This window comes from Triticum aestivum, chromosome 1A, assembly GCF_018294505.1.
Source record: "Triticum aestivum cultivar Chinese Spring chromosome 1A, IWGSC CS RefSeq v2.1, whole genome shotgun sequence".
Taxonomy (NCBI): domain Eukaryota; kingdom Viridiplantae; phylum Streptophyta; class Magnoliopsida; order Poales; family Poaceae; genus Triticum; species Triticum aestivum.
Window position 1 is genome coordinate 307,031,140 of NC_057794.1, and position 20,128 is coordinate 307,051,267.

Here is a 20,128-nt window from a genome sequence, read left to right on the forward strand (position 1 = left end):
TCTGGAAGCAGGTATAATTTATCATATAGCTAATAGTAGATGGGTAACTCATGTTCATTGTGTCCCTAAGAAAGGAGGTATTACTGTTGTTCCTAATGATAAGAATGAACTAATTCCACAAAGAATTGTTGCAGGCTATAGAATGGTAATTGATTTTAGAAAACCAAATAAAGCAACTAGACAAGATCATTACCCTCTGCCTTTTATTGATCAAATGCTAGAAAGATTATCTAAGCACACACATTTTCTCTTCCTTGATGGATATTCTGGTTTTTCACAAATACATGTTTCTCAACCTGATCAAGAAACGACCACTTTTACTTACCCTTTTGGAACGTATGCTTATATACGTATGCCTTTTCGTTTATGCAATGCACCTGCAACCTTTCAAAGATGTATGACTGCTATATTCTCTGACTTTTATGAAAAAATTGTTGAGGTTTTCATGGATGACTTTTCTGTTTATGGGAAGTCTTTTGATGATTGCTACCTCTTGAGCTTGCGTTGGTTTTTCCCATATTTTTACATGATGACATAATGTTGCGGGATTAACTCAGGCAATATGATGAAAACCCCATCTTTTTATCCTCGATGGCAACAATGCAATATGTGTCGGTTCCCCTTCTGTCACTAGGATCGAGCACCGCAAGATTGAACCCAAAGCTAAGCACTTCTCCCATTGCAAGAAAAACCAATCTAGTTGGCCAAACCAAATCGATAGTTCAAAGAGACTTGCAAAGATATAAAATCATGCATAAAATAATTCAGAGGAGATTCAAATAATATTTATAGATAAGCTAACCACAAACCCACAATTCATCGGATCTCGACAAACACACCGCAAAAGAGTATTGCATCGAATAGATCTCCAAGAACATCAAGGAGAACATGGTATATTGAGAATCAAAGAGAGAGAAGAAGCCATCTAGCTACTAGCTATGGACCCGTAGGTCTGTGGTAAACTACTCACGCTTCATCGGAGAGGCAATGGTGTTGATGTAGAAGCCCTCCGTGATCGAATCCCCCTCCGGCAGGATGCCGGAAAAGGCCCCAAGATGGAATCTCACGGGTACAGAAGATTGCGGTGGTGAAAAAGTGGTTTCATGGCTCCCCTGGAAGTTTTTGGGGTATATGTGTATATATATGAGGAAGATCTAGGTCAGGGGGTCACCGAGGGGCCCACAAGGTTGGGGGCGCGCCCTCCACCCTTGTGGCCGCCTCGTGGCTCTTCTGACTTGCACTCCAAGTCTCCTGGGTGTCTTATGGTCCAAGAAAAATCATCGCGAAAGTTTTATTCTGTTTGGACTCCGTTTGGTATTCCTTTTCTGCGAAACTCTAAAACAAGGAAAAAACAGAAATTGGCACTCGGCTCTAGGTTAATTGGTTAGTCCCAAAAATCATATAAAATAGCATATTAATGCATATAAAACATCTAGAACAATAAAAAAAATTATAGATACGTTCGAGACGTATCAATGATTATTTAAGCAATCTTGATCGAGTTTTGCAGAGATGCGAGCAAACAAATCTTATCTTGAATTGGGAGAAGTGCCACTTTATGGTTTACGAAGGTATTGTTTTAGGCCATAAAATTTCTGAAAGAGGTATTGAGGTGGACAAAGCTAATGTTGATGCAATTGAAAAAATGCCATGTCCTAAAGATATCAAAGGTATCTGTAGTTTCATTGGTCATGCCGGTTTCTATAGGAGGTTTATTAAAGACTTCTCTAAAATTTATAGGCCTCTTATAAATCTATTGCAAAAGGATATGCCATTTGTTTTTTATGATGATTGTTTAGAAGCCTTTGAAACACTTAAGAAAGCCTTAAGTTCTGCACCTATTGTTCAACCACCTGATTGGAACTTTCATTTTGAAATTATGTGTGATGCTAGTGATTATGTTGTTGGTGCTGTTCTAGGACAAAGAGTTGATAAGAAATTGAATGTTATTCATTATGCTAGTGAAACTCTAGACAATGCTCAACGAAATTATGCTGCTACTGAAAAAAGAATTCTTAGCAATGGTGTTTGCTTGTGATAAATTTAGATCTTAAATTATTGATTCTAAAGTTATTGTTCACACTGATCATGCTGCTATAAAATATCTTATGGAAAAGAAAGATGCTAAACCTAGACTCATTAGGTGGGTTTTCTTGCTACAAGAATTTGATTTGCATATCATTGATAGAGAAGGAGCGGAGAACCCCGTAGCTGATAACTTGTCTAGGCTTGAAAATAATCTTGATGACCCACAACCTATTAATGATAGTTTTCCTAATGAGCAATTAGCTGCAATAAATGTTTCTCATAGTACACCTTGGTATGCTGACTATTCTAATTATATTGTTGCTAAATACATACCACCTAGCTTTACTTACCAACAAAAGAAAAAATTCTTCTATGATTTAAGACATTACTTCTGAGATGACCCACATCTTTATAAAGAAGGAGTAGATGCTATGATTCAACGTTGTGTACCTGAGCATGAACAGGGACAAATCTTACGGAAATGTCACTCCGAAGATTATGGAGGACATCATGTGGGAGACAGAATTGCTCACAAGGTATTGCAATCTAGGTTTTATTGGCTTACCCTCTTCAAGGATGCTCGTAAGTTTGTCTCATCTTGTGATGAATGTCAAAGAATAGGTAATATCAGTAAGCGTCAAGAAATGCCTATGAATTATTAAGTTGTTGTTGAACCATTTGATGTTTGGGGTTTTGATTGCATGGGACCTTTTCCTTACTCTAATGGGTATACTCATATTTTGGTTGTTGTTTATTATGTTACTGAGTGGGTAGAAGCTATTCCAACTAGTAGTTTTGATCACAACACCTCTATTAAAATGCTTGAGGAAGTTATTTTCCCAAGGTTTGGAGTCCCTAGATATTTAATGACTGATGGTGGTTCACATTTTATTCATGGTGCTTTCAGTAAAATGCTTGTCAAGTATGATGTTAACCATAGAATTGCATCACCCTATCATCCTCGGCCTACTGGTCAAGTTAAACTTAGTGATCAAGAAATAAAATTAATTTTGCAAAAGACTGTCAATAGGTCCCGGAAGAATTGGTCTAAGATATTAAATGATGCACTTTGGGCTTATAGAACAACATATAAAAATCCTATGGGTATGTCTCCTTATAAAATGGTTTATGGAAAAGCTTGTCATTTGCCTCTTGAGTTAGAACATAAATCATATTGGGCAATTAAAGAACTCAACTATGACTTCAAACTTGCCGGTGAAAAGAGGTTATTTGATATTAGCTCATTAGATGAATGGAGAACCCAAGCTTATGAAAATGCCAAGTTATTCAAAGAAAAAGTTAAAAGATGGCATGATAAAAGAATCCAAACATGTGAGTCCAAAGTTGGAGAATATGTTCTTTTGTACAACTCTCGTTTCAGATTCTTTGCAGGAAAACTCCTTCCAAATGGGAAGGACCCTATGTTATCGAGGAGGTTTGTCGATCTGGAGCTATCAAAATAAATAATGCCAAAGGTACTAACCCGAAGGTTGTTAATGGGCAATGAATAAAACATTATATCTCAGGTATGCCCATTAATGTTGAAAGCAATATTATCCAAACTATGACACCGGAAGAACACATAAAAGAAACCTTCCAGAACACTCCAGAATCGTGAAAAAGAGGAGGTACGTGATAGGGTAAGTAAACGGGCTCTGAAAAATCCGCAAAAATATTTTTTGTCCGTATTGGAATATTTATAAAATTAGGAAAATAAGAAACAACAAGGAAGGTCACCCTGGTGGGCACAAAACACCAGGGCACGCCTGGCTGCCCACCTCGAGTACCTTCCGGACTCCATTTTTCTTCTATTTGCTTGTTTCCCAAGATAAAAAAATCTTTATATACCCCCCGAACCTATTGACCATCGTATCGTGGAGAAATCTCCTATCTTCTTTTCCTTACTGTTTTCTACCAGATCTAAAAATATGTCGTCTCAAAGTTCTGAGGAGGATTGTCCAGTCACATATCAGCCTCTGGATAGGAATTCTTCAAGGATACATATCCCTATATGTGGTACACCGATGAGGAAGATGAAGATGAACCAGTCCCTCCTCGTTTCAAGAACGAAAGCATGGAGGCATTATGCGGGAGGATAAGAAAGCTCGAGATGGAGAATGATGAGTTGAGGATAGATAACTCTATCCTCCGGCGTAAGTTGGAGGAAAAGAAGGACAAACCCTCCACTTCATCACCACCACCTCCTTCTTCATCACCAAAAGAAAATTGAGTATCGGGTATGGGCACTCCCCTTGGCTTTCGCCAACCATGGGGGAGGTGCCCCGGTATCATATCATCTCCACTATCTTTTGCCTTTACTTATCTTAGTTCGATCCATAGTTATCTTTTGCTTTAGATGAATAAAAGTTTAGTTCGATCCTTTCTTTTTGAGAGTTTTCTTAGTGATCCATCTTTGTAATCATGTGTGAGATATATAATAAAGTTTAGTTTGAGTTCTGCTTTCTTTACTTTCATGTTCAATAAAAAGAAAGGAAATAAATGAAAAAGATCATATGCTAATCTTATGGTAAGTAATGACACCACATAAGGAAAAGTATAAGTAGAAAATTTTATTGGAGATTGACAAACATAGCATTGGTCAATGATGCAATTCATGAAAGAATTAATAAGGGAAGAGAAGATTCACATGCAAATACACTATCCTAGAAACCTTTTTTGATTGTGAGCCCCCATCAAAATATTATATGCCAAAATTGTTGACGTTGGACAAGGAAGACAACTTAATGATTTATGTTTGTTCATATTCACATAGAAGTTATATTGTCATAGATCCTTCAACGTTGTTATCGGTGCAATTGTTGACGTTGACGTTGGACAAGGAAGACAACTTAAAGCTTGCCCCGCATCTTTGCTAGCCAAAAATTCCGCACTAAGTAGAGATACTACTTGTGCATCCAAAAACCCTTAAACCCAAATCTTATTTTCAAGAGTCCACCATACCTACGTAAGGATTGAGTAAGATCCTTCAAGTAAGTTGTCATCGGTGCAATAAGGCAATAAAAATTGCTTCTAAAAGTGTTAGATCATTTAGTGTAAGAGAAAATTGAGCGTTGTATGAACTTGTGATGGTGAAGAATAAAAGCGACAGACTACATAATAAAGGTCGCTATCACAAGGGGCAATATAACGTGACGTTCTTTTGCACTAAGGGATTGAGCATACAAACAAAAAGCGCATGGCAACCTCTGCTTCCCTCTGCGGAGGGCCTATCTTTTACTTTTATGTATTTATTTTTATGCAAGAGTCAAAGTTCTTCTTTATATTCCTTTTTATTTTCTCTTTTGGCAAGCATCATGTGGTGAGGAAAGATCTAGGCACATATATCCAGTTGGATATGGGTAGCATGAGTTATTATTGTTGACATCACCCTTGAGGTGAATACGTTGGGAGGCGGAACTATAAGCCCCTATATTTCTATGTGTCCGGTTGAAACGTTTTGCTCATGTGTATGCGGTGAGTGGTAGCAATCATAGAAGACTATATGATGGTTGAGTATGTGGACTTGCCTAAAGGCTCCTATAAGTGACCCTTCCTGAAAATATGATGAATTGTAGTTGCAAAGTTGACTGAGAACATAGTTTGTTGGTTTCTAATAGAGTTTATGTTTTATGCTTCGATGTTGTGATGAATTGCTACTTATTCATGAGAAGTCTATGATAAAAAATTTATGTTGAAGTTTATTGTTGTTATAATAATTCACATGATGCTTCGATGTCCGTATTTTGTTTTTATCGACACCTCTCTCTCTTTCTCTAAGCATGTGGACATGTTTTTCGATTTCGGTTTTCGCTTGAGGACAAGCGAGGCCTAAGCTTGGGGGAGTTGATACGTCCATTTTGCATCATGTTTACCTACTGTTATTTATAATATTTTTATACATAATAATGCTTTTTGGAGTAATTCTAATGCCTTTTCTCTCATAATTTGCAAGGAACACACAAAGAGGGAGAATTCCGGCAGGTGGAAATATGGACCTGAAAAAGCTATGTCAGGCTACCTATTCTGCACAACTTCAAATGAGCTGAAACTTCACGGGGAATTTTTATGGAGTAAATAAGAAATATTGGAGCAAATAACTACTGGAGGGGAGCCACCTGCTCAGCCCAGCCCACCTTCGGTGCCCATCTTATGGTATATAAGTCATTTTGACCTAGAAAAAATAAGGAGAGGACTTTCGGGATGAAGCGTCGCTGTCTCGAGGCGGGACTTGGGCAGGAGCACTTTTGCCCTCCGGCGGAGCGATTCCGCCGGGGGAACTTCCCTCCCAGAGGGGAAATCATCGTCATCATCATCACCAACAACTCTCCCATCTTGGGGAGGGAAATCCCCATCAACATCTTCATCATCACCATCTCCTCTCAAACCCTAGTTCATCTCTTGTGTTCAATCTTTGTACCGGAACTATAGATTGGTACTTGTGGGTGACTAGTAGTGTTGATTACATCTTGTAGTTCATTACTATATGGTTTATTTGGTGGAATATTTATATATTCAGATCCAATATGATATTTAATACCCCTCTGATATTGAGCATGATTATTATTTCTGAGTATTTACTTTTGTTCTTGAGGTAACGGGAGAAATCTTGTTGCAAGTAATCATGTGAATTTTATATGTGTTCGATATTTTGATGGTATGTATGTTGTGATTCCCTTAGTGGTGTCTGAACGTTAACTACATGACACTTCACCATATTTGGGCCTAAGGGAATGCATTGTGGAGTAGTTATTAGATGATGGGTTGCGAGAGTGATAGAAGATTAAACCCTAGTTTATGCGTTATTCCGTAAGGGACCGATTGGATCCAAAAGTTTAATTCTATGATTAAATTTTATTCTTAATACTTTTCTCGCAGTTGTGGATGCTTGCGAGGGGGTTAATCATAAGTAGAAGATTTGTTCAAGTAAGAACAACACCTAAGCATTGATCCACCCACATTTCAAATTATCAAAGTAGCGAACACAAATCAAACCAACATGATGAAAGTGATTAGATGAAATTCCCGTGTACCCTCAAGAACACTTTGCTTATCATAAGAGACCGTTTTGGCCTGTCCTTTGCCTCAAAAGGATTGGGCTACCTTGCTGCACTTTTGTTACTATTGTCGTTACTTGCTCGTTACAAATTATCTTGCTATCAAACTACTCGCCACTTACAATTTCAGTGCTTGCAGACATTACCTTGCTGAAAACCACTTGTCATTTCCTTCTTCTCCTCGTTGGGTTCGACACTCTTACTTATCGAAAGGACTACGATTTATCCCATATACTTGTGGGTCATCAATCATATCTACTATATGATTCATGTTCGACCTTTCGGTCTCCAGTGTTCTGAGGCCATGTCGGTACATGCTAGGCTCGTCAAGTTTAAGCCAAGTATTCCGCATGTGCAAAATTGTCTTGCACCCGTTGTATGTGAACGTAGAGTCTATCACACCCGATCATCACGTGGTGTCTCAACACGACGAAGTATAGCAACGGTGCATACTTAGGGAGAACCCTTTTACCTTTATATTTAGTGAAGGGATCATCTTACAATGCTACCGTCGTACTAAGCAAAATAGGATGCATAAAAGATAAACATCACATGCAATCAAAATATGTGACATGATATGGCCATCATCATCTCGTGCTTTTGATCTCCATATCCAAAGCATCATCATGATCTCCATCATCGCCGGCTCGACACCTTGATCTCCATCGTTGTGTCGTGGTCGTCTCGCCAACTATTGCTTCTACAACTATTGCTAACGCATAGTGATAAAATAAAAAAAATTACATGGCATTTGCATTTCATACAATAAAAAGACAACCATAAGGCTCCTGCCGGTTGTCAGGTATCTTACAAAACATGATCATCTCATACAATAACATTTATCACATCATGTCTTGACCATATCACATCACAACATGCCCTACAAAAACAAGTTAGACGTCCTCTACTTTCTTGTTGCAAGTTTTACGTGGCTGCTACGGGCTTCTAGCAAGAACCGTTCTTACCTACGCAAAAAACAACAATGGTGTTTCATCAAGTTTGCTGTTTTAACCTTCTTCAAAAGGACCGGCCGCAGTCAAATTCGATTCAAGTAAAGTAGGAGAAACAGACACCCGCCAATCACCTTTATGCAAAACTAGTTGCATGTCTGTCTGTGGAACCGATCTCATGTGCGTGAACATGTAAGGTTGGTCCGGGCCGCTTCATCCCACAATACAGCCGAATCAAAATAAGATGTTGGTGGTAAGAAGTATGACTATCACCGCCCACAACTCTTTGTGTTCTACTCGTGCATATCATCTAAGCATAGACCTGGCTCATGATGCCACTGTTGGGAACGTTGCATGGAAAACAAAAAAATCTATGCACACGCAATGATCTATCCATGGAGATGCATATCAACGAGGGGGAGAGTGTGTCTATGTACCATCATAGACCGTAAGAGGAAGCGTTCCTCAACGCAGTTGATGTAGTCGAACTTCTTCGCGCTTCAACCGATCAAGTATCGAACGCACGGCACCTCTGCATTCTGCACACGTTCAGCTCGGTGACGTCCCTCGCCTTCTTGATCCAGCAAGACATCGAGGTAGTAGATGAGTTCCGTCATCACGACGGCGTGGTGACGGTGATGGTGAAGTGATCCTCGCAGGGCTTCGCCTAAGAACTACGAAAATATGACCGGGGGTGTAAACGGTGGAGCAGGGCGCCGACACGGCTAAACAATTGTCTGGTATGTGCTAGGCACCCCCTCCTCATATATATAGGTGGGAGGGAGAGGGGAGAGGCCAAGGGGCGCCCCAAGTAGGTCTGAATCCTACTTGGGCTCCTGCCCTTGGCCGTGTCCCCCTGCCATGTTTGTTGGAGGGGGAAGGAAAGAGGGGTGGGAGAGGGAAGGAAGGGGGAATCCTATTCCTCTCTTTCCTTTCCCTTCCCCTCTTTCCTTCTCCTCCTAGGCCGGCCCATATGGAGGGCGCACCAGCCCCTTGTGGCTGGTGCGTTTCCCCTCTTGGCCCATAAGGCCCATATCTTTTGCCGGGGGGTGCCCAGAACCCCTTCCGGTGACCCGATAAGTACCCGGTACCCCCCGAAACACTTTCGGTGTCCGAATACCGCATCCTATATATCAATATTTACCTCTCGACCATTTCGAGACTCCTCGTCATTTCCGTGATCTCATCCGGGACTCCGAACAACATTCGGTCACCAAATCACATAACTCATATAATACTATATCGGCATCGAACGTTAAGCATGCGGACCCTATGGGTTCGAGAACTATGTAGACATGACTGAGACACCTCTCTGGTCAATAACCAATAGAGGAACCTGGATGCCCATATTGGCTCCTACATATTCTACGAAGATCTTTATCGGTCGAACCATTATGACAACATACGTAATTCCCTTTGTCTATTGGTATGTTACTTGCCCGAGATTCAATCGCCAGTATCTTCATACCTAGTTCAATCTCGTTGCCGACAAGTCTCTTTACTCATTCCGTAATACATCATCTCGTGACTAACTCCTTAGTCGTTTGCTTGCAAGATTATGATGTGTATTACCGAGAGGGCCCAGAGATACCTCTCCGAAACTCGGAGTGACAAATCATAATCTCGATCTATGCCAACTCAACAAACACCTTCGGAGATACCTGTAGAGCATATTTATAATCACCCAGTTACGGTGTGACGTATGATAGCACAAAAGGTATTCCTCCAGTATCGGGGAGTTGCATAATCTCATAGTCGAAGGAATATGTATTTGACATGAAGAAAGCAATAGCAATAAAACTGAACAATCATTATGCTAAGCTAACGGATGGGTCTTGTCCATCACATCATTCTCCTAATGATGTGACCCCTTTATCAAATGGAAACTCATGTCTATGGTTAGGAAACCTTAACCATCTTTGATCAACGAGCTAGTCAAGTAGAGGCTCACTAGGGACACGGTGTTTGTTTATGTATTCACACATGTATTTAGGTTTCCGATCAATACAATTCTAGCATGAATAATAAACCTTTATCATGAATAAGGAAATATGAAATAACAACTTTATTATTGCCTCTAGGGCATATTTCCTTCACAAAACCCCTAGGCCTTCCAAAAGAAGGGGCCTACACACCCAATATCAGTTGATGTGGCAAGGGCCGTGTAAGATCCCGCAAAACCTTCCATGTGAAATTATCCAACCAAAATGGCTAAAAATCCATTGAGGTAAGCTAGACACCAGGGACAGAGCTGGCATGTAGGTGCAATTACTCAACCCTTCATTAACTTAGTATTAATCATTGTTGATTATAGAAGATGACCCCATTGCTATGGATATGACTCCATCAAACTTTTTTCTAGCTTCCTCCCTGCTAGACACCGTGTAAGATTCCATAGAACCTGCCATGCGTAGGTAAACAAGGTGAGGTGACGTCGAAACCACCGAAGATGTGATTAAGAACATGCACTGAAAAGTCATGTTTACCAGATTCTGTTATGGCAACAAAGCCCAACCCATGATCACACACATAGCAACGGGGTCAGTGTTTAGACAAGTCACGAATTTTTTTCTATTTCAAAGCATGTCTTTCGTGATGGGTAAGAACTTCCCCCTTTTAGGTGATTTTCTTCTTTTTCGACAAGTGTGATTCATATTTTGAAGATGATGTTGTAAGATCACAAAGCTTGGCCCGAGCCTCTTGTCATCTAAACCCACCTCCAACCGTCTGGTTCACCAAATGAGAGAAGTTGACCATCATACACGGACTCAACTTCCCCCTCCTCGATTCCAAGGTTCTCGGGATGGCTGGAGCATTTGGTAGAAACCTTCAAAAGGCCAAACACCACATGCTTGAGATCCCTCACACACATCTCGACGTCCTCACACATTCCTTTGAGGAGCTACGCCATGATTTTTCATATTTGAAGAAATACGTGAATGTGAGAAAGAAAGGATTTGGATGGATATATACTTGGGAGTGTACTCAAGATTGTGCAGAGCTTGACGTCTATTCCACATGGATGTCGACATAGTCTTGAGATATGCCCTTCACCCCCTTTGCCTTATTAGGCTTAGTTTCGCTTCTTCTATGGCTTTTATGTTTGCCGATGTGATCATTTGCGTGGGCGTATTCATGATGTTCGTGTGCATCCTAATTATGCATATGCTATGTGTTTCTCAGTTATGGTTGATATCTCCATAGTGTTGCATTTTTGAGTTAATGAAAGGAGTACATTGTAGTAGAAATATAATGTTACCCTCAAAAAAAGAAAAAACCCTCAAAAAAGTAGAAATATAATGTTTCTTAATCGATGATGAGCTACCCGATTCAAAAACTGAAAAACCAGACGGGCATGATTACATTACACTATCCATTTTCAACGACCAAGAAAATTCAGAGCGACATGGTTCAAGCAGAGCAATGGTGGCGGAAGCTTTATTCATTGGGAACCCCGAGCTCACTCTCGTCCGGCGATGGATTATAGATCAGGGATGGTCCTTGAGGAAGCCGAGTAGGAGGTCGTTGATCTGGTCCGGGAACTGCTCCTGCACGAAGTGGCTTCCTTCAGGGATGTAGGTGATCTTGAGGTTCGGCGCGAAGGTGTTCATGACGCCGCTCCTCATGGCGGCCTCGAAACCAGGGAACTTGAAGCAGTAGTCCTTCTCCCCCATCACCATGAACACGGGGACCTGGAACTTGGGGTCCACGTGCTTCGTCATCCTGTGCAGAGACCTGCGATCATGCATGGAAGCAGTTGAGTTCATCAATCTGTTTCTTCTTCGTTGTAATATAATCGTGCCATGGCTGGGGGCACGAAGAAGCTTCAGCTGGCCTACCTGTATGGTATCTGGAGAGGGTAGCGGAAGCCGGACTTCTCGTAGAGCGCGGCGTAGGCGTCGAGGTCCTCCTCGGTGAACCACGGCGGCAGGGGCGTGGAGAGGTCGGCGAGGTCCATGATCTCCTGCCCTTCCTCCGCGATCGGGACGTCGCTGCGGGAGAAGAGGATGTAGATGGTGCGCACCACGCGGCGGACGTCGTGCCGGCCGAAGTCGGCCTCCGCCCTGTCGGGCTCGCGCCACCGCAGGATGTAGAACCCCTCCGGCATGGTGTCGAAGTTGAAGGGCCCCGGGCTGAAGGGGATGCCCATGCACATGACGCCGCGGGTGCGGTCCGGGTGCCGCAGCGCGAAGTCGTACGCCGGCATGGCGCCGTAGTCCTTGCCCACCAGGAACACCTGGAGGCAGGAGCACATGATGGTCATGCCAGGGAGCGAGCATGGCGGGCTACGTGCGTCTCTCAGCTGTTCACTGCAGTGGATGTGGTGACTACGCACCTTGTGGATGGAGAGGGCGTCGAGGATGGCGAGCACGTCGGCGACGAGGTCCTCCCAGGTGGCCTCCACGTCCTCCGCCGGCTGGTCGGAGAGCCCGTAGCCGCGGCTGTCGGGCGCGATGGCGCGGTACCCGGCGGCGGCCACGGCCAGCATCTGGTGGCGCCACGTGTACCATATCTCCGGGAAGCCGTGCAAGAACACCACCGTCCCAAGCTCATCTGCAAGCAGCACAAAGAACAGATCACACACATGACCAAGAACCGTCACTCTGCTTGGCTCCATCAAGCTCAAGCTCCACTCACGACGCCGATGGCGAAAAGAAGGGGGGGAAGAAGCTCTCACCTTTGCCTACTTGAGCAAGGTGGAGGTTGAGCCCACGGAGGAGGAGGTGGGTGTGCTCTATCTGCTGCGCCATTGCTGCTTACTACTACTTCTGGAGCTCCTAGTGCGCGATGCTTCACTTTATATAGCCAGACCAGTAGGAGACATTAGTTTCTAAAATGAAAGGATAGAAAAGGATGGGGATTTTTTTGGTAGTGGGAATGAGTCGAGATGGCTCCCCACTCTCTTTGACACTGCCGTTTCGGCTTCATGCGCTCTTGGTGTTTCCTGCAGGCCGAGCTATAGACAAACACTGCGCACCCCGGAATCCAAGAAATAGCTCAGCCCAGATACCCTGAAATCCTACAAAGAAAAAATTCCGTGGATAAGAATCAGCACTGCACCAGGGCCTTGCAATGCCATTTCAACTCACCCGGAGCAGCATTCAGTTAAAACTCTGCACCGCGGTAACTGGTTGTTTGTGCTGTTTACCTGAACAAATACAGTTACGGCGTGAGTGACTCGTGGCTCCTCCAGCCTCCTAGGTACGCCGCTTGATAAAATAGTCCAAGGCCTGAACCACGAGGGCTTTAGTTATGGCCTTACCATATGGCAGGCCGGCCTCGTGCTACTAATAATATTTGCAACCATCGGCTGTTGATATGTTTGTCAACTGTTCTTAGATTCCAAATGCCTCGTCGCCGAGCATGTTAGTGATGCTACTAATGATGTGTTCTGTTTAGAAACATCTAATGTTGTGTTTGGATGTTGTGGCGGACCTGGAGCAAGGCGCGGCCGGGTTCCTCTCTCTTTTTTTAAAGAAAAGACATACGCCCGATTTTATAAATAAAGTCATCAGTCAGAGTCACATCACAAACACCAGATGAACAGAGTATCAAGCAACAGCTAGCAAGTACGATTACATGGCACCCTAGCCAATCATGGCACGCAGGCCAGCACCGAAACCAAAAGGGTAATTACTAAGACGGCGTCCGAGAGTGCCGCAGCAGGGAGGAAGCCGTTGACTGCATCTTAGATACCATATTGTCAAAAGCCTCAAGGTCCACCTCCTTAGTCAATAATCTCCAATGCTGCAAGAAGACATTAGCTTTAAATAAGCAGCTCCCAGGGTTAGCCGGGAAGACATGCTCAATAATAAACTTGTTTCTAGTAGTCCACAGCGCCCAACATATCTCAGCCCAACCAACCCAAAAAACCCTTTTAGTCAACCCAGATAAAGCAGAAACACATTGTCGCAGGTCCTCGAAGGATGAGGGGTTCCAATTAACATGAAGCCAATGTCGGATGCAAGACCAAAGGAATTTAGCCAGAAAAACAATGAAAGAAAAAATGCTCGATGTTTTCAATGGCCCCACAAAGCACGCATCTATCAGAGCTCGGGCCATTCCTTTTTCGGATTTGATCAGCCGCGGGAAGCTTCCCACAAAAAGCTTGCCACATAAAGATTTTGATCTTAGGAGGAATACGGGCCTTCCAAATGTTCTTAAATTTCGACGTGTGAGCACCGAAGATAAGCTTAGCGTAAGTAGTCTTAACCGAAAACCGACCAGAAGAGGCGTGAGGCCAAACGACCGAATCATCTTCATCTGAGAGCATGGAGAAGCAAGCAGTAAGACGTTGCCAGTCTTCCAACTCTGCAGGAGAAAGAGATCGACGAAAGGCGAGGTCCCAATTATTAACGGAGAGCTCGAAGATAGAGATCTTCGAATCAGAGCAGTAAGAGAAAAGAACCGGGAAGGCCACCGCGAGAGTGGACTCCCCGGCCCACCAATCTAACCAAAAACGAGTGGACTTACCATTTCTAACTACGAATTTAACCAAAGACTGAAAGATAGGCCGGACTTTAACAAGCTGACGCCAAAACTGGGAGCCACCCGAGAAAGATGCAAACATGGGACTCGAGTCCGAGAAGTATTTGGCCTTGAGAAAGGATAAGCAGAGGGGACGCTCCTCAAGGGACATGATTTTCCACCACCATTTTACCATGAGGCACTTGTTCATAACCGAAGTATTAATGATCCCTAAGCCCCCCCCCCCCCCATGCTCTTAGGCCTGCAAATCAGTTTCCGTTTGACCAACCTATACTTGCGCTTGTTATCGGAAGAATTCCAGTAAAAAACACCTCTGTGTTTGTCAAAGCCCGTGTGAATCCTTCCCGACAAAAGGTAAAAGCTCATTAGAAACATTGGGAGAGAGGACAAACAAGCGTTGGTCTTTTTAGCAAAGGAAAGGCGGCAAGTTTTCATCCAAATCAAGTGCAGAGCACAGGATGAATACATATCCTTCACTGGAAGAATTCAGAGCCGGGTGAGCAAAGTTGTGGACTTCACTATTCGAAGTCCTAGAAATATGGTCGATGGAAGAGTTAATGTGGGCAACAGTACAAGGAAAGTTCGCCATCAACGGCACATCCTGTGAAGTGATGTGTGTTGCAGCAGCAGCCCTTGTGAGGTTGAGCGAACCTGGCAAGAAGGTGATCTTCTGCAAATGAAGGAGACTTGCAATCTTTAGTAGCCCCAAGGAGTAGAGTTGAAGATTCTGCCGTGAGTGGGGAGAGCGTGACAGCAAAGAAGGCATGTATTTTTATGTTGTATATATAGTGCTGCAACGGACCAGCATCCGTTGGCTGGACGCACGAGCATCCAACCAACAAATGAATTATTTGTGGAGGAATGCTCAATGCTCATGTTGTGGGAGGATCAGCTCTTGTGGATATTTCTTACATTACTGCCTCAACTTTCTGTATTTCGGCCATGGTCCATGTTAAAGGCTCCAAGATCAACTTCAAGATCACTTCGGTATACGGCCCTTCTTCATCCACTCTTAGAAGATGCCTTCTTTGCCGAGCTCATTGCTCAAAAGCCATCGCATGGCGATCTTTAGCTCACCTTTGATGATTTAAATCAAATTTATCGAGCCCGTGACAAAAATAAGAGAAACGTCAGTGTAAGGTGCATCAACTGTTTCCGAGTCACTCTCCATAGATGTGAGCTCAAAAAGATCCATCTCTAAAATCAGTGATTCACTTGGAGCAATGGTAGGCAAAAGCCGACCTCGGGCAAACTTGACTCTTTCTTTTGCAATGTTGAATGGGACATCCAATTCGACACCCAGATTTTCCAGGCCCTATCTTCATCACTCTCCGACTACCACACCCTCTTTCTTGTGGAAGCCGCTGGGCCACGTAGGCCGAGGACTTCTAAATTCGATAATCTTTAGGCTTCCCTTCTGGGTTTCAATGAGGTGGGTTCTAACCTCTGGAGTGAGCACTCCGATCATTCCGAACCATAAGCCCTTCACCACAAACTTATGAAAACCGGCACTCGCCTCTCCGATGGAGCCGGAGGTTGTTCTTTTAACGCCAAAATTCAGCACCATGCCACCCTCTCCATCATCCGAGGTTCGGGAGGCCATCAACCAAGTGACAAGTGATAAAACGCTCGGATCGGACGGGTTCACCGGTCTCTTCTTTAAGAAGTGTTGGGCATCATCAAGGATGATATCATGAAGGTAATTCCCCTATTCGTCAACCTCCACACTGCCAACCTTCATTGGCTCAGCTCCGCGAATGTTGTCCTCCTCCCGAAGGATGGTGCCGAGATAATCTTTGACTGCCGCCCCATTAGCCTTATCCACACGGTGGCCAAAATTATTGCGAAAATTCTCGCCATCAGGCTTACTCGTCCGTCATATGCGCGCCCAAAGTGCTTTCATCAAGATGAGAAGCATCCACGATAACTTTGTGTATGTGAGCAAGCTCATGTGTGCCGGCTCCATATGTGCAACACCCCCACCCTACTTTTGAAGCTCGACATTTGAAAGGCTTTTGACACGGTGAGGTGGGGGTACCTCCTTGATCTCCTTCAGCACCATATGTGCAACACCCCCACCCTACTTTTGAAGCTCGACATTTGAAAGGCTTTTGACACGGTGAGGTGGGGGTACCTCCTTGATCCCCTTCAGCAGAGGGGATTCCCAAGCATATTTCGTGATTGGGTCTCCGCACTACATGCACCTCCTCTTGTTACGGCTGAATGGTATTGCTGGCAATCCTATCGCCCATGGGTGTGGTCTTCGACAGGGTGACCCGTTGTCCCCTCTACTCTTCGCTATTTCCATTGACCCATTCCAAGAAAGCCAAACACAAAGTCAGCAATCAGATATGAACTCCAAAGTACATGTGCAATAGTTTCAAGGTTAGAGGTGTTTTCCAAGTACTCTCTCCGTCCGAGAATACTTGTCATCAAGATGAATAAAAGGGGATGTATCTAGATGTATTTTAGTTCTAGATACACCCCTTTTTATCCATTTTGATGACAAATATTTCCGGACGGAGGGAGTACATTAGAAATAATGAAATGTGGAGGGCCAAGGTTGAGAACATACAAATGTTCATGAGCATGGGTCAAAAAGACTACTTCCTCGTTGTTAAAAGAAAAGACTGCATCTTAAAAGTTTAAGCAAGGAAAGGCAAAGGCTACATCCACATTTCATCCCAAAGGAATCGCCCTGGCTGCTGGCCATGATATCATTTGCATCCCAAAGCACTCATTTTATTCAAGGTCATAGGCACTATTCAACACAAAGATGAGCATTATTACCAGAACCCCCTCACAAGCATATTTTACAAAGGTCCAAGTTTGCAGAGTCAGAAACACTAAAATTTACAAGGATATCAACCGCACTAAGGTAATTTTACAGGGTAGATAAGAACACAAGTACTCCCTCCGTCCCAAAATGTAAGATCATTTTTTTGACACAGATTGTTTGCACTGACGGATCGCTGGGCCTACATACATTGATGCTGGAACTCAAAGTTCGTAGGCGGGGAACCTTGATTCCGAGGGGTTAACCATGTCTAAAAGGAGATATGCCATCCCAGCCTTTCCTTCAAACAATGAAAACGGACGGTCACCACCATGCATGGCCTCCTCAGCAATCAATCGATCAGCATTTTCAAGCAGAAAGCAAGCAAAAGCCTTAGCCCGGTAGAGGTACTCAACATTGCCAGTTAGCCTATAAAGTGAGAGGAATACGTAGGCATTCCCGCTTATACCGTGGCATATTCCAACTCGCTTGAGAAGACCACGGTTCCAGACAACTTCAGCAGCCTCTGCAGCGGACTGCTTGAAGTGATCATCTTGGAAGACCTGAAACACAAACGGTTAGCTCATCATTGTGATCAAAGGGAAAGTTAAGTTAGAACACTACTACTTGGCTGCTCATCAGTCATAGCTAAAACTTGTGCCAAAGCCTAATTGGTCGTCAGTAAAAACTCCTGCTGAGGCCTGAACAAACTTGCCTATGTGGAGATGCATGCACAACTTCCCAGATGGGTATACATATGTGGTGTGAATAAGATGCATACATACTCAGGAAGATCCTATAGACTAACTCTATACAGATGCAGCAATACCTGATATGCCTTAGCGAGTGTAAGAGCAACACCAGGGGCACCATGGCACCAATGCACCAGGCGATCGGATTCACTGTCTTCACTCGAGGGGTAGTTTCCACTTGGAAACCGGTTACTGATCATGTACTGCAGAGTATTCTTCACGTCATCCTGCTCATCCAGCTTCAATTCAGTGTGCATGAGAACATGCATGATTCCAGCAAGTCCATGGGCAGCACCCCAGTACTTCTTCCCATGCCACTCATACATCAGCGGGCAGCTCCCCTTGTTCGACAGCTTCCTTCCCTCCCTAATTATGTCCTTTGCTACAGAACTCTGCCTCATTGCAGCGGTTTTGCATGATTAGATAAGATGTACCTTTCACATTGTTCTACAGAAACAAATAACGTGAAAAGAGGAACAGAATCACAGTGTCAACATACAATGTGTTCGGCAGGAATTGTCTTGTCACTGAGATGCTCATTCAGGAACAAACAAGCCCACAAATAGCCCGCCCTTCCATACAGCAGCTCATTTGGAACTTTCTCTGTGATAATTATCTACAAGATCACAAATGTAAGACAACTCTGTCAACAACATTAGGTATACCATCCGTGGTTCTACAACCATGTAGCAAAATAGCACAGAATTTAACATACAGACTCAAGAACCGAAATTACGCTTAATAGAGGCTTCACCTCATCAAACGAGCTCAGAAAGTTGGTCTCCATCAACTGATCATTGCAATGCTTCGCGATCACTGCTCCGAGAGCGCAGACACCGGCCCTCCCACATATGAAAGTCAAGAACCTGCGCCTTGCAACCAGGCGATCATTTCACATGAATTAACAACGACCAGAACAATCTATCTAACCAAACAAAACTACAAAACGGAAACAATGAGAGTCGCCATCGTACGGTAGGCCAAGCGACGCGGCATCGCAGGCTTGGACGATGTCGCTGGCGAGGTTGAGATCACGGCGGTCGCCGGTGACCTGGAAGGACTTGAACAGCAGGAGCGCCGTCCCGAGCGCGCCCGTGTAGAGCGTGTAGTCCGTCACCTGGCCCCCCGTCCTAGTCCATGTCTCTTGCACGACCTGCAGGACACGATCAATCAGTCGAGCACCTCGCGCGCGCGCGCCCCGAAATGAAACCACAACACAAGAAATGAAGCAAAGACGGCGTGCCTTGTCTTTGAGCCGGAGCGCGGCGCGGAGGAGCCGGTCGGAGAGCCTGGGGTAAGGGAGAGAGAGCAGGCCGCGGAGCCCGGCGGCGGGAGGGTCGCCGCCGTCGGGTGCCTCGGCGACGAAGTCGGGGAGGTCGTTGGGGAAGAAGCGGTCGGCCATGGCTGCTGCCGCGCCGTGCGCGCGTCGGCGCTTCGTGGCGTGGCGGGAGGAAGGGGATGAGGAGGAAGACTCGCCGTGCGGGGGCTGCCGAGCGTGGTGGAGGCCTTCCACCTTCTCCTCGTCGCCATTTCCCATATTTTTCTGCTGGGTTCCTCGGCGAGGCTGGCACGTCTGTGGTGAGCTTGCACACGTGGAGTACCTGCTGTCCCTTTCTTCTAGAGCTTGGAGCTGCTCACCGCTTCAATGTCAGGCGCCAATCTGTTTAAAACATTTTAAGAATTAGGAGCATTTACGTTCAAAAAAATAGGAATATTTAAAGAGTAAAGAAGATGGCAACAATGTGTGAGATTTTGGGATATCAAATCTGGGTTCCCAACCTACTCCCGTGTAAAATTTCATGAAAAAATACCAGGAAATGCATTCATGGCAAAAAGACAAAATTTCCTATGTATAGAAAAAAATGTTTGGATAGATTTTTATTCGGACAGTATTTCCTTCGCCGTGGATATGTTTCCTGATATTTTTCACGAAATTTCACACGGGGTAGATTGAGAACTCAGGTTTGATATCTCAAATTTCAGCTTTGTATAACTTTTGATAATTTTTACGTTTAATATCTATACCAATATAAAAAGACTCAAAGGACAGATCCAATTACTCCCAGCCATCAAATCATG

The 20,128-nt window shown here is 44.1% G+C and overlaps 2 protein-coding genes across 2 annotated transcripts; both read right to left on the minus strand.

Annotated features, from left to right (window-relative positions):
• Positions 1-11,221: 11,221 nt before the first annotated feature.
• LOC123047408 (bifunctional epoxide hydrolase 2) lies at positions 11,222-12,978 on the minus strand. The gene is made up of 4 exons (XM_044470955.1): positions 12,711-12,978; positions 12,369-12,586; positions 11,872-12,269; positions 11,222-11,767 (listed from the first exon to the last, which is right to left on the minus strand). Exons 1-4 carry the CDS (start codon positions 12,781-12,783, stop codon positions 11,521-11,523), a joined length of 936 nt encoding a protein of 311 aa, XP_044326890.1. The 5' UTR covers positions 12,784-12,978; the 3' UTR covers positions 11,222-11,520.
• Positions 12,979-17,285: 4,307 nt separating this feature from the next.
• Positions 17,286-19,649, minus strand: LOC123121590 (lanC-like protein GCL2). The gene is made up of 6 exons (XM_044541639.1): positions 19,293-19,649; positions 19,024-19,202; positions 18,804-18,915; positions 18,549-18,665; positions 18,127-18,441; positions 17,286-17,860 (listed from the first exon to the last, which is right to left on the minus strand). Exons 1-6 carry the CDS (start codon positions 19,584-19,586, stop codon positions 17,522-17,524), a joined length of 1,356 nt encoding a protein of 451 aa, XP_044397574.1. The 5' UTR covers positions 19,587-19,649; the 3' UTR covers positions 17,286-17,521.
• Between the last annotated feature and the right edge of the window lie 479 nt (positions 19,650-20,128).

Bases quoted from the DNA above. Each gene is read 5' to 3' on its own strand.
- LOC123047408 (XM_044470955.1), bottom strand. From the start codon at position 12,783: ATGGCGCAGCAGATAGAGCACACCCACCTCCTCCTCCGTGGGCTCAAC. The intron at 12,587-12,710 runs GTGAGAGCTTCT...TGCTGCTTGCAG, and splicing joins CCTTGCTCAAGTAGGCAAAG to ATGAGCTTGGGACGGTGGTG. The intron at 12,270-12,368 runs GTGCGTAGTCAC...TCCTGCCTCCAG, and splicing joins ACGCCCTCTCCATCCACAAG to GTGTTCCTGGTGGGCAAGGA.
- LOC123121590 (XM_044541639.1), bottom strand. From the start codon at position 19,586: ATGGGAAATGGCGACGAGGAGAAGGTGGAAGGCCTCCACCACGCTCGG. The intron at 18,916-19,023 runs GTACGATGGCGA...TGCAAGGCGCAG, and splicing joins GCCGCGTCGCTTGGCCTACC to GTTCTTGACTTTCATATGTG. The intron at 17,861-18,126 runs GTATTGCTGCAT...TTTGTGTTTCAG, and splicing joins CACTCGCTAAGGCATATCAG to GTCTTCCAAGATGATCACTT.